The sequence below is a fragment of the Maylandia zebra genome, linkage group LG7 (genome assembly GCF_041146795.1).
Source record: "Maylandia zebra isolate NMK-2024a linkage group LG7, Mzebra_GT3a, whole genome shotgun sequence".
Taxonomy (NCBI): domain Eukaryota; kingdom Metazoa; phylum Chordata; class Actinopteri; order Cichliformes; family Cichlidae; genus Maylandia; species Maylandia zebra.
Window position 1 is genome coordinate 67,410,894 of NC_135173.1, and position 14,516 is coordinate 67,425,409.

Consider the following 14,516-nt stretch of genomic DNA (forward strand, 5'->3'; position numbering starts at 1 on the left):
AGTAACACTGCTAATATATGAAATGGTGAGTTTTGAGGTTTTCTTCCAACAAGCATATTGTACCAAAAAAATGTTGTTTTAAGGGTTAAAAATGTAAAACGTAATGACTATTTTATATTTGTGAAAAAAGAACTTTATGCAGAAAAAGTATCAAAAAACCCATAAAACTAATAAAAAATAGACCTAATCTGACACTTTTGTCCACGAACAAGCTGAAGGGATTTTTGAACAAACCCAGAGGGTCAACAAACATTTAATTGGAACCATGTTTATTTCTCAGCAGCATCAATAGTAACAAAAACACAATTTAGATTTTGCTGGCAAAGTCGATTGTTCTTATTTATTTTAAGTACATCCTATAAACCTTTTATTCCAAAATATTGCGATACAGGATACAATTTTTTTAAAACAAGAACTTTGTTAAACAAACAATGAGTTTACAACACACACACAGATGAAGTATACAAGAGAATAGAACATGAATACAAATAACCAGGGGTAAAAAAAACGATTCACAAAAAATTCACATATATGTTGTGTTTTGAGAGACTTTTTGCTGGTGGAGTCTGATATTGATTTTATGTACAATTCAACATCCTTAAAATAACATTGGAGGCGGGGTGAGTGAGGGGCGGGGATTTGGCCTGGACGCTCTGTTTAGAGCAGAGATGGGCAACGCGTTACTGTAATCTGATTACTCTTTTCAAGTAACGAGTAAAGTAAGGGATTACTATTACAAAATCGGTAATTACATTACCGTTACTTTTCCGTAGGAACGCTGCGTTACTGCGTTACTAAAACCGTTGTTTTTTTGCGAGAATGTCTCATGACAGTGACGTAAGCGAGTGCGACGTTCGTGACAACAGCTGTGTGCAGATCAACAATGGATCATATGTCGAGTGCGGCAGAGAGTATGAGCGTGCAGAGAATGTTGCATATAATAAAATTTTTGCTTGATGCATAAAGTTAAAAGATTAAAACTAATAAAACAAGTTTTAAAAAGAGACTTTTCCATTTGATTACATTTTGTATGATGGATTATGCAGAAAAAGTAGAATTGGGCTGAAAGATCTATCACTTCATTACCTATTCAGGTTGTAAATCGTGTTTTTAAAAAGTAACTAAGTAATTAATTACTTTTGAAAATAAGTAATCAGTAAAGTAATGGGATTACTTTTTTGAGGAAGTAATCAGTAATTGGTTACTGATTACTTTTTTCAAGTAACTTGACCAACACTGGTTTAGAGCTAATAAAACATTGGGGACATGAAGGCTTCTTGCCTTCATTTGTGGAATGAAGGCAAGAGTGCTTTCTGGCACTCCAGATAAAGAACAGAATATGTAGAAAATACAATAATGAGAAAAACTAAAATATTAACGTCAACGCCCACGGATCCTGACAGTTATCTTCCTGTTTTATTCCGAGTTGTGTTTCCTCTTCAGGATGATTCTAATCAGTCTTGTTGTTCCTCCAGTTGTGTCACCACACTGCGCAGTTTATCCAGCAGCACTGCACAGGAGAAAATATCAAGACTGTAATAATGAACAGAAACAGTAAACACATGTACTCAGTCACAGAGTAACTGAACTCACCTCCAGCTGATGGCCTCTGGAAGCAGTCGTAGGCCCGGCACTCGTTGATCAGCTGTCCCAGTTCTGCAGGACAGTCATCAGGAAGCGGCTCTTGATACTTCTCTTCATACACCTTCTGATAAATTTTTTCATCTGAAAAACCTACGAGACATTTGAAGACACGTCAGGAGGAGAAGTCGATGGAGAGGACTCCAAATCTTAGTTTAAATCTGCAGTGAGTGTAGTTTAGACACAAACCTTCAAAAGGATTCTTACAGGTTACAATTTCCCACAGGATGATTCCAAAACTGAAACAAGTTCAAAAGGAAATTTGATCATTTGACAAACCACAGCAGGTCTGAAATCAGTAAAGTGTTCTGAGGTCAGCCAGGAGCTGTTTTCACACAAACCCCCAACCAGAGGAGTCTCGCTCCGATGGCACATGTAAGTCACTTCTACATCAGCTTCACTTTCAGACCCACAAGCTAAGTCCATCTTTTAGAAAGTTTATGATTGAGGGCCTTTGAGCACACCTCTGTGGACCCACAGCCGTGGGGTCTCACCTGTACATCTCCCACTCTTTGCAGTAGCTGAAGCTGGCGTCGTGGAACTTCTCGGGACAGTGGTAGCACAGCGACCTCACGGCTCTGTCCTCCGTCTGCCTTTTCAGAGACGTCTCTGTTTTCGACAGCCTGAAACCTCCCAGCTGGAAACGACAACCAAACCGTCACATGAAGCAAATATGTTCAGCTGCAAGGAATCCCAGCATGCATTGCCTTCAGTACCTTGACGGTGTAGTCTTTAGTCACCAGGAACTTGCTGCTGTTGATGGACCCGTGAACCCTCCATTTTTCCTCTGTGTTGTGCAGTCTAAGATACGACAGGTAAAGTCATCATCACCAACATGACTCTATGAACGACACGGTCACTGTGAAGCTGCCCAACTCTAAAGAAGATGCAATGATTTGCAGACCTCAAACTTTACTCACAGAACTCAGAAAACATATCGAAGGTTTCAGCTGAGAAACTTTACAATGCAAAGAAAAAGTATTGGCTCCTTTTGAACTTGAGGGCAGGAACATATCTCCTAAAAGTCGGGCCGTGTTTCCCGCTGTGTAGAGTTCCTCTTCTTTTAACAACAGCCTGTAACTTTGTGTGAACTGAGGCTGCCGTACTTCTGGGAGAGGAACACTCCCGGGTCTCCTTCGTTCTGTTTGGTTTCACGATGCTCCAGATGTTCTCAGCTGGTAGGCCGCGTCGCCACCTGCACTCTTCTACTGAGAAGCCGTGCTGTTGGAACGGATGCAGTCTGTGGTTCAGCATCATCCTGCAGAAACATAAAGGCCTTCCCTGGACGGAGCATATGTTGCTCTAAAGCCTGTATATACCTTTCAGCATTGATGGAGCCTCTCCAGATGTGCCAGCTGCCAGTTTCGTTGATACGATCCCCAACCCATCAGAGATGCAGGCTTTGAACGAAGCACTGATAACGAGCGGGATGGTCCCTCGCCTCTTCATTAACCCGATTAGGTGCAAAATGTTCCTCCATCTTTTCCTCGTAGCACCACTTACTGTTCCAGCCTCCAACTTTTTCTGTGTGCTGTTGTAGATAAAATAACTCTGACCCTGATGAGATCTGCAGATCGTTGCCTTCTGTCTTCATTTACATTTTACACAGGGTCCCAACTTGTTTGGAGTTTAGGTTAGAATCTGTAATAAAGCAGACACACTGACCGATAGAGTCCTCGTACTGCATCCAAACACATGTGAGCTTTCCTGATCCAGGTCAGAGTGAGGTCAGAGTCCAGAACCTGGCGAAGACTTCCTTTCTCACAGTACTCCATGATGATGAAGAACTGAGGCTTGGGTCCTATAAGTAGACACAAGGACAAGTTATTACAGGTTTGTCACTGAGTGTATTTATCTGTGATGTTTTCACGTATTTATATGTGGGGATAGCGTGTAACAGACACTCTGGTCCACCGTGAGGATCCCCCCCCCCCCCGACGTGGACACGCAGACCTCTGTGTTCACACGCTCACCGTTCTCATCCTGGATGCAGATTCCAAACATTCGCAGGATGTTGGGCGACTCAAACTGCTTCATGGTGTCGACTTCCTTGTTGAAAATAGACTTCACGTCTCTGGATGTGGAGAAAATGTTTGATGGCAGTGAATGCAGCAGGACACAGAGAGCACTGGGAGCCTGAGCTGGAACAGCATATAAGTGAATGTGTGTGTTATTTTCTAATGGGAAGGACTATTTTCCTGTGTTTCTTCCCAGTATGGGGCTGAACTGTGGCACTGACCGTGCACTGGTGTTCATGGGGTCGAGGTATCTCTTGATGGCCACTGGGAATCCCTGATATTCTCCTTTGTAGAGCTCGCAGCTCGCTGTTGTCTTGAAGGGCTTTTTGGGATGTTGATACTTCAGTTCATCTGGTTTAATCTGTCGCACAGCCACGCTGCTGAAACTGGGCTTATTCACTGTGAACAAAAAAGATAAAGACTCCAATGATAAATCCCACTTTCTCAACATAAGATGTGTGTTTTGTCAGTAAGTCACCATTCACAGACTTGTTTATGACACAACTCTGCGCAGGGCCGCTCAGCGATGTCGTACTCACACATCTGCACCACTTTGTCCAGCTGTCTCAGTATGGTGTTGGTTTTCTCCTGCTGCTCTTTCATGTAGTCCATCAGCACTGAAGAACAGAGAGAAACACAAACTCTGAGTCTGGTCCAAACGCTCTAACAGGATTTATTCTAAGTGTGGAAACACTGAGAGGAACAGAATCCGCTTTGGTGAACCAGGATCAAAACACTAAAGAGCTCTGCTTGAACGTCTCTAAAGACAAATTCAGTTTCTCCTCACATTTGGTCATCTCCGTGTCGTCCTCCTTCCCGTCCATTTCGTCTTCTGTCTCTCTCTGTCTAAACACCTCGTACAGCATCTTGCTCTGTTCTGATTGCAGAGCTAGACACAGGGCCTGGTAAGCATCGTTGAGCCGCTCGCTCACCGTATCAAACTCTTCTCCGTGGCTGCCCGATTTCAGGATGCGCTCCACCAAGTTGGCTGCCGTGTATTTTTCAATTAGCCTCTGTGTTGACTCCAGAGTTAGGATCAGCTCCTCGACGGCTTTCTTTACCTCTGGAGAGAACTCTGTGATGGACTTCACCACATCCTCGAGGGCTTTGACTCGGACCGAAATCCGCTGGCAGCGCTTTTTGTTGGCCTTCACCTTTTTAGCCAGCTTGTAGATGTTTGTGGCAGCAGAAAAGAAGGGCTTTACTGTTTCCATGATGAGCTGAAGAGACAGAGAGGACAGTTTATAACAGGAAAAATGCAACAAATCAAAGCACATCCATCAATGCTTCAATGCTCAGGAGGCGTCCTACTGAACTCAACTGGCTTCTTTTAATGTGTAAGAGTCGTGTCTCTGCTCTGAGCTGCTCAGAGCTCCTCACCCACTTAGTCCTGCAGACCCCTCACCAACCCATCTGTCTCCAGCTCCACTCTCTCCTCACTTGTGAAAAGGAAAGATACTTTTGAGTCAAACTCGTAGCTGAAAGCCTGGGACCAAAGCCAGCAACTATGACAATATTACATGGTGTGTAACCAAGTAGGTTTTTAGTCCTTCCTCTCACGTCTCAGTAAGTCTTAGTTTGTTGCTCCTTCATCTTTGGCATCACGCCTTCATGTCTTTGCAGCTACCTCTCAAAGACAAATCAAGACCTTGGATTACTCTCCAGTGTTGATCCACACACAAAGACCACACAGATTTGGCTTTTGTGGACTCGCTACATCATGAATTTATCTGTTTGGCTCGTTTGGCTCTCAGCGAAGGCGGTCGCACTTTTTCTCCTCTCCTCCTTCCCCTTATCTTCCCTGCTTAGCCTCTTGTGTCCTTGTCTTGTCTCGTGTGCATTAGTTTCCCTGGAACAGTCTATCACTGTCGTTCTCTAAAACCTAAAAGAATTATGGATTTGATCAACTGGTCTCTGAATGCTATTGACACCCTCTTCTCAACGAGAAGTCTGGGCTCGGGAGAGCCTGAGTGCCCTGGAGGGACTTTCCCTGCCGGATACACGATGGATGGGTGGCAGACCTGGAGGATCTTGTGCCTGGCGGGACTGTCGATCGAGGACGCTGAAGATATCTACCTATTCGGAACCATGATAACAGGGTTCTTGTTGATCGGAGCTGGCTTGGCCCTGACCTATCGGAGAAATAAGAGAGCGGAACCGGCTGTTCAAACCCCCCCAAGGCTGCCCGCTGGGATTGAAGCGATGGGACGAGGCGCGACCTCTCACAACGAACCCAGCATGGGTAACACCTTAGAGATGCTTACAGCTGCCGTTAAGACTCAAAATAACACCATTGAGCGTTTGATGGGATACATCAAAGAGAGGCCTGCTCAAAATGAGACCCTTGAGCGAAAGTTGGATCACATCGCAGAACGGCTCACTGCAGTTGTGAGGTCTCAGAATCACAAGAATGACAACACCACGGAACAGAAGTTTGATACCATCATGGGGAGGCTCGCAGCTCTACAACGGGAGATTGAGAGACCAGTGTCAGAGTGTTAAAGAGTAGCTTGAAATTCTGAGCTGCTCACATAAAAGAAAAATCAACAACATCAACATGCGGACACCACGGCGCCAGCTGCTCAGGCCCAAGGCTGGAGCCGAACAACAACTCCCTGATAACGTCTGTGTGATGACTATTCTTCCCATCCCATGCAAGGCCACCTGGGTTGGCTAGCAGACTGTTTAATTAGCCTGATAGGGCGAAGGACACTGTCTCAGCTGAACTATGGACACGCACACACATACACTTACACTGATAAGCACTCACACATCCCCCCTCCCCTTCCAATGCCTTCGATGCTTGTTGCCTCCTGGGAACACGAGGCGGGTCTGAGCCCGCGCTGGAGAGTCGGCGCAGTGGCAGGATGGCTGCTGTGTTGCCTGGGTGAACTCCTTACCCCCTACCCAACCCTGTTGCTGGTCACGTGCTCCATAATGTTGTACTGTGGACATTTATGTGCTTTTCTGTGCAGAGGAGTTATTTTGTTTCCTGTTCTCATGCTGTCCTCCTATAGCCCAGCATGAGCAGAGGTCTCTTTTTTTCCTCTTGTACTTTCCCATTGTAGCGCAGCTGGACTGGCCATCGGGTATGCCCGAGGTTTCTGGCATCAGCCCGGTGGGCTGCTGGCGATTTTTTGTTTTTATGGGCCGATCGATTTTTTTTTGGAAGGGTATAAATAATGAAAGGTGTTGGATTGGCCAATTGGTCATGATCGACTCTGGGCTGGACCAATTACAGCCGAGGAGGTCGGATGCACCCTCCCCCTTGTTTAGCAATCTTATAGACGAACTAAAGAAAATGGAGAACAAAAAAAGGAAAGGAGGTGCAGAAAAAATTAGGGCCAAAAAGAAACAAGCCCTTCAGGCAGACGCTGCCAAATGTGTAAAAATAACTGAATTGTTTGGCGGTAGCTATGGCATAGCTTCCACAGATTTAGCAACATCAGCAAGTGGTGGAGGCCAGCAGGTGGATAAGGGAAAGGGGAGGCAAGAGGAGGAGAGACCGAGGCGGCCGCCGGTCATAGTGGCAGAGGAACTGAACTTCAGGTAAGAAGTTATGACCTGGGCCCTGTTTCAGGAAGCCGGTTTAGTGCAAACTCTGAGTAAGTATATCCTGAGTTAACGGAAACTCTGGGTTTTCGGTTTCACAAAGCGAGTTTAGATTAATTCTGAGTGAGTTACTATGACGACACACTCCATGAAGCTAACCTGCCCCCTAGCAGGTTTACTACAACTAACCCTGACTGTCTCCGCCTCTTTGTCAGAAACCTGACAGTAGGAAGTGTCAGACATGGCGTGCCCCTTCCTTGAAGAGCCAGTAGATGTTGAAGCCCAAATTCTCCGCAGAGCTCTCCGCCGGGAGAGAGTGATTAGAGCGCGTTCGGACATTTTATCATTTCCTGATGATTTCCTGTGTGAACGTTACCGTTTTTCAGCACAATCTATAATTTATTTGAAGAACATCCTCAGGCCTAATATTGCTCATGTGACACATCGCGGACATCCTCTCAGTTCTGTACATATTATTTGTATTGCACTTCGGTTTTTTGCAAACGGGAGCTTTCTGTATAATATTGGTGACGCTGAGCACGTTTCCAAGGCTACCGTCTGTCGGGCAGTCAGGAATGTTACAGTTGCACTGAAACGTCTCCTGTACTCGTCTGTGGTGTTCCCCGGTCATAGACCCACAAGATTTATCAAAGAGGGATGCCACAAAATTGCAGGTATCAGGATGAACGAAACTTAATTCATGATGTGGTGATACTTGAACTACTACTTAAATTTTACATTTATTTTCACGGTTCCCAGGCGTGATTGGCTGTATAGATGGCACTCACATTCCAATCATTGCTCCTTCAGTAAATGAAGGAGACTATGTGAACAGGAAGTCTTTCCACAGCATTAATGTACAGGTACATAGTTCCCTGTAGCATTTCAAACTGACAAATTATTTCATTATAGTAATGGATGCTAATTTGTGTTCTCTGCACTGTGAAGATCATATGTGATGCTGCCAACATTATCACAAATGTGGAAGCCAACTGCTCAGCCTCTGTGAGTGGTGGTGGTGGACGACCTCCACCTGTTTTTCGGGCCTCCGCTTTTTTTCTGTTGGCTATAACAGGTCACATTTGAGCATACAGAGTAAGCAAATATGTACTTGTAATGTGCTCAGATAATTTCAATAAGTGCTTACAGAGGGGAAATTAATGTAGCCTCTAACTGCAATTGATTTACATGGGACAAACAGACCAAGCACTATGGCTCATAATACAATTACACCTTACCTGTTTGGACTATATTTTTATATTTCATTTTTACTTGCTGCCAGGAACGTTTGGGGCCTGTTGGGTTGCACCTGCGCTCACATCACATCACAAAATAAAATGTATGAAATAAAAAATAAAATATAATAAAATAACGTGTTAAATGGGTGGAAATCCCTCGATCAATGTTTAAATTAACACTCACGCATTGACTCTGTCGGCTATGTTTTGCCATGCATGCTCCCTTTCTTTTGCAGCTGAGGCTGTGTTACTTTTTTTCTGCAAAATTTGCATGTTATCGGCATATGCTGCCATCAGAATTTCGGCCTCAAGCGCTGTAAGATACATTGACCACGCCTTCTTTCCCTCCGTCTCCATGGTGACTCGCTTAATCTGTGCTCCACTAATCAGGGCTTTATGTATCCTCGTGCGCGCGCTTAATTTGGGGTTAAAGCAACTCCGCGTTGATTGAACTAATTGTTATCAGCCTTTCTGAAACCGAATATTCCGAGTTGGACAGTTCGGGGTTACTCAACCCTGAGTATCGTTTTTCACTCTGAGTTTTCTAAACCGGCTTCCTGAAATAGGGCCCTGCTGTCTATCTGTGTCAGATATAAACCAAGTTTAGTTGTAGTTTGTTTTCGTTGTGCTGACTTTTTACAGTCGCTTAGAATAACTGGTACTGCTACTAGCTAGCATGACGGAGTTTATATACTGCTGGGCGGGTGCTATGAAGTTACTGATAGTAAATTTTATTTTATGCTTAAGGTTAGTTTCTCAAACTCTTCAAAATCTTAACAAATTGTGCCAATCCTTACATGTTGCACCAGGCTGATTTATCAAAAGTGGAGAAGTCTATGGAGAGATGACTTTATGTCATCCATGAGGGATGCATTTGACATATGTTTCACATATTATAGCCCAACAAGTTACTCATAGCAATTTAAATACGAGCAATCACTTTTTGGCACAACACCGGCTATTGCAGTTAATAATACAACAGCTTCTTGCCATTTTTTGTGTTTCTTTTTATCGCTGTGTAACTGAGTTCAATTGAAAGCCTGCGTGTGCTAGTACCTCTTGCCACAAGTTCCCAGAATCCTTTGCGGTTTTACCCCTGAATGACGTCACATTTTTGGTGGGCCGGTCTCTAGTCAAAATGCCCGGGCTGATTTTTTGTCCCAGTCCAGCCCTGCATTGTAGTGTACATTTCAGTGGTTTTCTGTAATGCAACCATTCTCTGACTTGTATCCCCATGTGATGTCTGTGTTGTGTGTGTAAGGTCGGGGGGGCGGGTTCATTCCACTGCAGGGCAACCTGCCACTGCATGTGGTGAATAAACTTTGAACTTGAACTTGTAAATTTATAGGCTGCAGCAGAAATGTCCTTATATCCCAGGTTTCTGTGGCCTGGAGGCCTGGGTACTTTTACCTTTTTAAAATGTAATTATTTTTGTGATAAAATAAGCATTTTATAGTCTAAAAAACTAATAACAGGGACATATTAGGGTTTTTAAGAGTGTGGAGAGGGTTTTTATGGCTTACAAATAATAAAATTAACATATGGTTTCTACTTGATGGATTTTCACCTGTCGCGGGGTCCCAGAGGTTTTATCTGTAATGTGTTTACTTGGTAAGTAGAGTTTAGTGAACAGGATTTACAAAGGGGTTATAAAGAAATGACCTTAAGTTTTTTACAATGACTGTGTTATTTCACCTACATTATAACCACCCTGGTTCTTTTTGGCGGATTAAAATATCTTTACAGAACTGTTGTTAGACTTGCTGCAGTTTCTGCAGCCCTCTTGGCCACGTCTCTCTTAAGAAAGACATTTTAATGTCAGTGAGACTTTACAGACTTTAACTGGATAAATAAACACATTTAAAAGTGACTTTGCCAAACACTGATTGCAGCGTCTGCTCACAGGAATAATGTTTGGAGCTCAGATGAACTGATATCATTCATGAGGGAAACATTCAGAGCTCAACTGGTAATGTGGCATACCGGGCACCTAACAGCATCCCGTTGGTTCATTTTCATTACTGACACTGGATTGTCCTATGAAATCTCTTTTATGTGACAGACCCCGCCCCTAACTTCGCTGTGCACTCACTCGCAAAAGAAGTGGCGAAAAGATGGAGCTGATAATCTGAGAGAAAACAATAGAAACTAAAAATAGATGCTGAGAATGTGTGGAATGAATGACAGGTTAGCGGCCGTTAGCTGCTGCACCGCGATCAGCAGGAAAAGAAACAACCAGTAACAGCTGGCAACAACCAGTAACCGGGCCTCCCAGTCACAGCAGGCTGTAGCTGCTCCAGCTGTGGAGAAGTGAGGAAGAGGCGAGGGAGGTGAAAGTAACGTGGTGAGCAAACAGAATGAAGTGTGTAAAACACAGTCAGGAGTCGAACCCTCAACCTTCAGCTCCACAGGCGAGCAGCGTTAAGACGTCAGCATCCAGCTGCTGGTTTGTTACGTCACCCTGTGCCACGTGGAGCAAAAACACCAGCGCGGATTTTTTTGTCCCAGTTCAGCTCGGAATACATCGCATATTAAAGGCCAACAAGCCACTTTCTGCGGTTTAAATACGGACAAACGCTTTTTCACCAAACACGAGCTTTCTGGCTTCGTGCTTTCCTCTGTTTCACTGAGAGAGGCTGAAACAAACAAACAGCAAAACGCCATAATCCGGGGAGTACTGTCCAAAAACAGACCAGCTGTGAGCAAAGAGCAGAAAAATGCAGAAAAACCGTTTACCTCTGAGATAAAGTTGCTCTTCTTCACAGGAGTTTGCTGTCAGAGCACCACAAGAAAACGAAAGTAGCTCCTGCTTCCTGTTTATGTCTCCCAGCTAAGCGACCGTGGTTAACACGCCTGCATGAGTCACTATGTCCCAGAAGCAGCACACTGCACAGCCACACCCGAGCCCGGCACTTAAACGTCTTCATGAAAAGACACCAGAGGGATTTCTGTTGTTACTATTAAACAAAATGACCTCAACAGACAAAAAGCTTTTTATTTCATGCAAACCTCGCCTGCCTCCAGGAGTCACTTGAGTTAAGTAGAGGATACTCAGGGCAGCCTGCTGGCTTTCCTGAGCCTGCCAGGACAAACCTGAAAGGTTGAATAATATAACACAACAACAGTCGCATCAAGGTGCTTCGTACTGTAAGGTCGACTCTACAATAATACATACACAGAAAGTAGCTCACAAGCCTCCATTGCACTGGAGATTTGCATACTTTGATGAGCATACTTTTTTTTACCATGTTGTGCAAAGCAATGACCAGTAGGACAAAGCACATATTGTCCTCTAGTATAATGAGGAGGGAGAATCAATGTTCAGGAAGATCCAGGGTTAGAAGATATAGAAAATATTGTCAATATTTAGAGCACATGCTACCCTTTCTCTGAAAAAGCACATCAGCCACCTGCAGAAGTGGAAGAAGGCTATGAAGTGAAGAAAAGTGATGAAGAATCTGAACTATGTTCAAGTAGGTTCTCAGACATCCAGGACATGGTAGTCTGAGGAGCTTGGAGAGAAAGTGATAAGATAAGATAAGATAAGATAAGATAAGATAAGATAACCTTTATTAGTCCCACACGTGGGAAATTTGTTTTGTCACAGCAGGAAGTGGACAGTGCAAAAGTTATGACGCAAAAATTAGAATACAATAAGAATAAATACAGTACACAACTGTACAGAATAGAATAAAATAAAATACTATATACAGTAGAATAAAATAAAATAAATATACAATAAGATAAAAATAGAATACAAATACAAATACTATATACAACTGAGTAAAAATACAACGATGACAGAAAGGATTATTGCACTTAGTATTATTGCATATGTATGGATGTGTGTGCTTGATCAGTTAAAGTCTTTATTATGGAGTCTGACAGCAGTGGGGAGGAAAGACCTGCGAAATCTCTCCGTCCCACACCGTGGGTGCCGCAGTCTCCCACTGAAGGAGCTGCTCAGTGCTGTCACAGTCTGCTGCATGGGGTGGGAGATGTTGTCCAACAGGGATGACAGCTTAGCCGCCGTTCTCCTGTCACTCACCACCTCCACTGGGTCCAGAGGGCATCCTAGAACAGAGCTGGCCCTTCGGATCACCCTGTTCAGTCTCTTCCTGTCCCCAGCAGAGATGCTGCCGCCCCAGCAGACCACACCATAAAAGATAGCAGAAGCCACCACAGAGTCATAGAAGGTCTTCAGGAGTGGGCCCTCCACTCCAAACGACCTGAGTCTCCGCAGCAGGTACAGCCTGCTCTGCCCTTTCCTGTAGAGGGCGTCTGAGTTATGAGTCCAGTCCAGTCTATTGTTCAGATGAACACCAAGGTACCTGTAGCTGTCCACAGCCTCAATGTCCATACCTTGGATGTTCAGTGGTTGCAGTGGAGAATGCTTGTGCCTGCGGAAGTCTACCACCAGTTCCTTGGTTTTACTGTCGTTGATCTGGAGGTAGTTCTGCTGGCACCAGTCCACAAAGTCTTGGGTCAGACCTCTGTACTCCTTGTCGTCCCCATCAGTGATGAGGCCGACTATTGCAGAGTCATCAGAGAACTTCTGCAGGAAGCACTGGGTGGAATTGTGGGAGAAGTCTGCAGTGTAGATGGTGAAGAGGAACGGAGCCAGAACCGTTCCCTGTGGGGCCCCCGTACTGCAGACGACCCTGTCCGACACACAGCCCTGAGTCCTCACATACTGTGGTCGGTCGGTGAGGTAGTCCAGGATCCAGGTAGTGAGGTGATGGTCCACTCCAGAGTTCACCAGCTTGTCCTTTAGAACCGAGGGAAGAATGGTGTTGAAGGCACTGGAGAAATCAAAGAACATGATTGGGCTTCTTGAAGTTTCTTGAATTTTCAGAATGTGAAACTGAAATAGAAGATGTGTCAGAGGACTACACATCATCCATTTCAATTATGATGAAGACAAAGAATCAAGCAAGAAAGAGGAGTCAGCTGAGACAGAGGAATATTTGCAGTAATGTGAGGAAAACTGTCATGGTCCCCGGCCAGCCCAGTGTGGCCACAAGTGTTTGTTGTTTTTCTCTCGCTCTCTCTCTCCTACCTGTCTGCCTGGGCGGAGCTCTGATTGGGCTCCTGCCCTTGGCCCACGCACCTGCAGCTGATCTCGAGCGAATTGCAGTTCTCTGGCTCTTAAGGCTGGGGCTCTGAGCTGTTCGTCGCTGGAATATTGAGTAACTCTCGTTTACCTGGATCAGCCCTTTTGTGACTCCTGGACCCCGTGAGTAGGAGAGTGAGCTGAGCTGCTTGTGTGGAGACTGTTTGGACGAGGAGCAGAGCGAGTGCGAAGAAGTGTGTCTCCCCAGCCTATTGATCCCCGGGACCCTCGTGTTTCCCCCCTCCCTTCACGTGTATATAGCGCACCAGTGTGATTAATAAAGTGTCGTTGAACTGTGCTACCTCAGTCTGCGCCTGAGTCCGTTCCACCCCCGTGACAGAATATTCCAGCCACCATGGACTCAGCAGATTCAGCTTCCTCCCCGTCTCCCTCCGCCCCGGTCACACTGGAAGCGATCTTACAACGCCACGAGCGAATGCTTGTTCACCTCAGCGAGAATGTCGCTGCCTTAACGCTAGCAGCTGCTCAGCGCACTCCATTGCCGGAACCCTCGCCTACCAGTGAACCCGCCCAGGCGTCATCAAGCTCCGCAGTACGTGCTGCCTCACCGGTTCCGGTCCCGGCTGTGTGTGAGTTTTATCTCCCCACGCCTGAGCTGTTTTCAGGGGATGTAGGGAAGTGTGCGGGTTTTCTTATGCAGTGATCTCTCCAGTTTCGCCAGCGGCCTCATGCCTTCTCTAATGACGGGAGTAAGATCTCATATTTTGTTCAGTTGCTACGAGATCGTGCGCTGACCTGGGCACAAGCCGTGCTGAGCGCTAGTCCCGAAATCACTTATGATGATTTTTTGTCTCTGTTCCGGAGTGTTTTTGATAAAGGCTCCACTGCTGCGGCGGCTGGGCTCCGCCTCATGAATCTGAAGCAAGGTAAGCGGAGCATGGCAGATTTTTCAGTTGACTTTTGGACACTAGCGACGCAAGCGGGGTGGGGGCA

The 14,516-nt window shown here is 45.2% G+C and overlaps 1 protein-coding gene across 1 annotated transcript; it reads right to left on the reverse strand.

Moving 5' to 3' along the window:
- Positions 1 to 248: 248 nt before the first annotated feature.
- Positions 249 to 11,326, reverse strand: LOC101486616 (mixed lineage kinase domain-like protein). The gene is made up of 11 exons (XM_024800053.2): positions 11,186 to 11,326; positions 4,447 to 4,879; positions 4,199 to 4,276; positions 3,881 to 4,058; positions 3,615 to 3,715; positions 3,307 to 3,442; positions 2,358 to 2,442; positions 2,136 to 2,278; positions 1,831 to 1,880; positions 1,594 to 1,734; positions 249 to 1,510 (listed from the first exon to the last, which is right to left on the reverse strand). Exons 2-11 carry the CDS (start codon positions 4,871 to 4,873, stop codon positions 1,455 to 1,457), a joined length of 1,395 nt encoding a protein of 464 aa, XP_024655821.2. The 5' UTR covers positions 4,874 to 4,879; positions 11,186 to 11,326; the 3' UTR covers positions 249 to 1,454.
- Between the last annotated feature and the right edge of the window lie 3,190 nt (positions 11,327 to 14,516).

Excerpts from the sequence above, each read along its gene's own strand:
- LOC101486616 (XM_024800053.2), bottom strand. The coding sequence starts at position 4,873 with ATGGAAACAGTAAAGCCCTTCTTTTCTGCTGCCACAAACATCTACAAG. Across the intron at positions 3,443-3,614 it reads CTGCATCCAGGATGAGAACG|GACCCAAGCCTCAGTTCTTC; the intron begins GTGAGCGTGTGA and ends GTCTACTTATAG. Across the intron at positions 1,511-1,593 it reads CCAGAGGCCATCAGCTGGAG|TGCTGCTGGATAAACTGCGC; the intron begins GTGAGTTCAGTT and ends TCTCCTGTGCAG.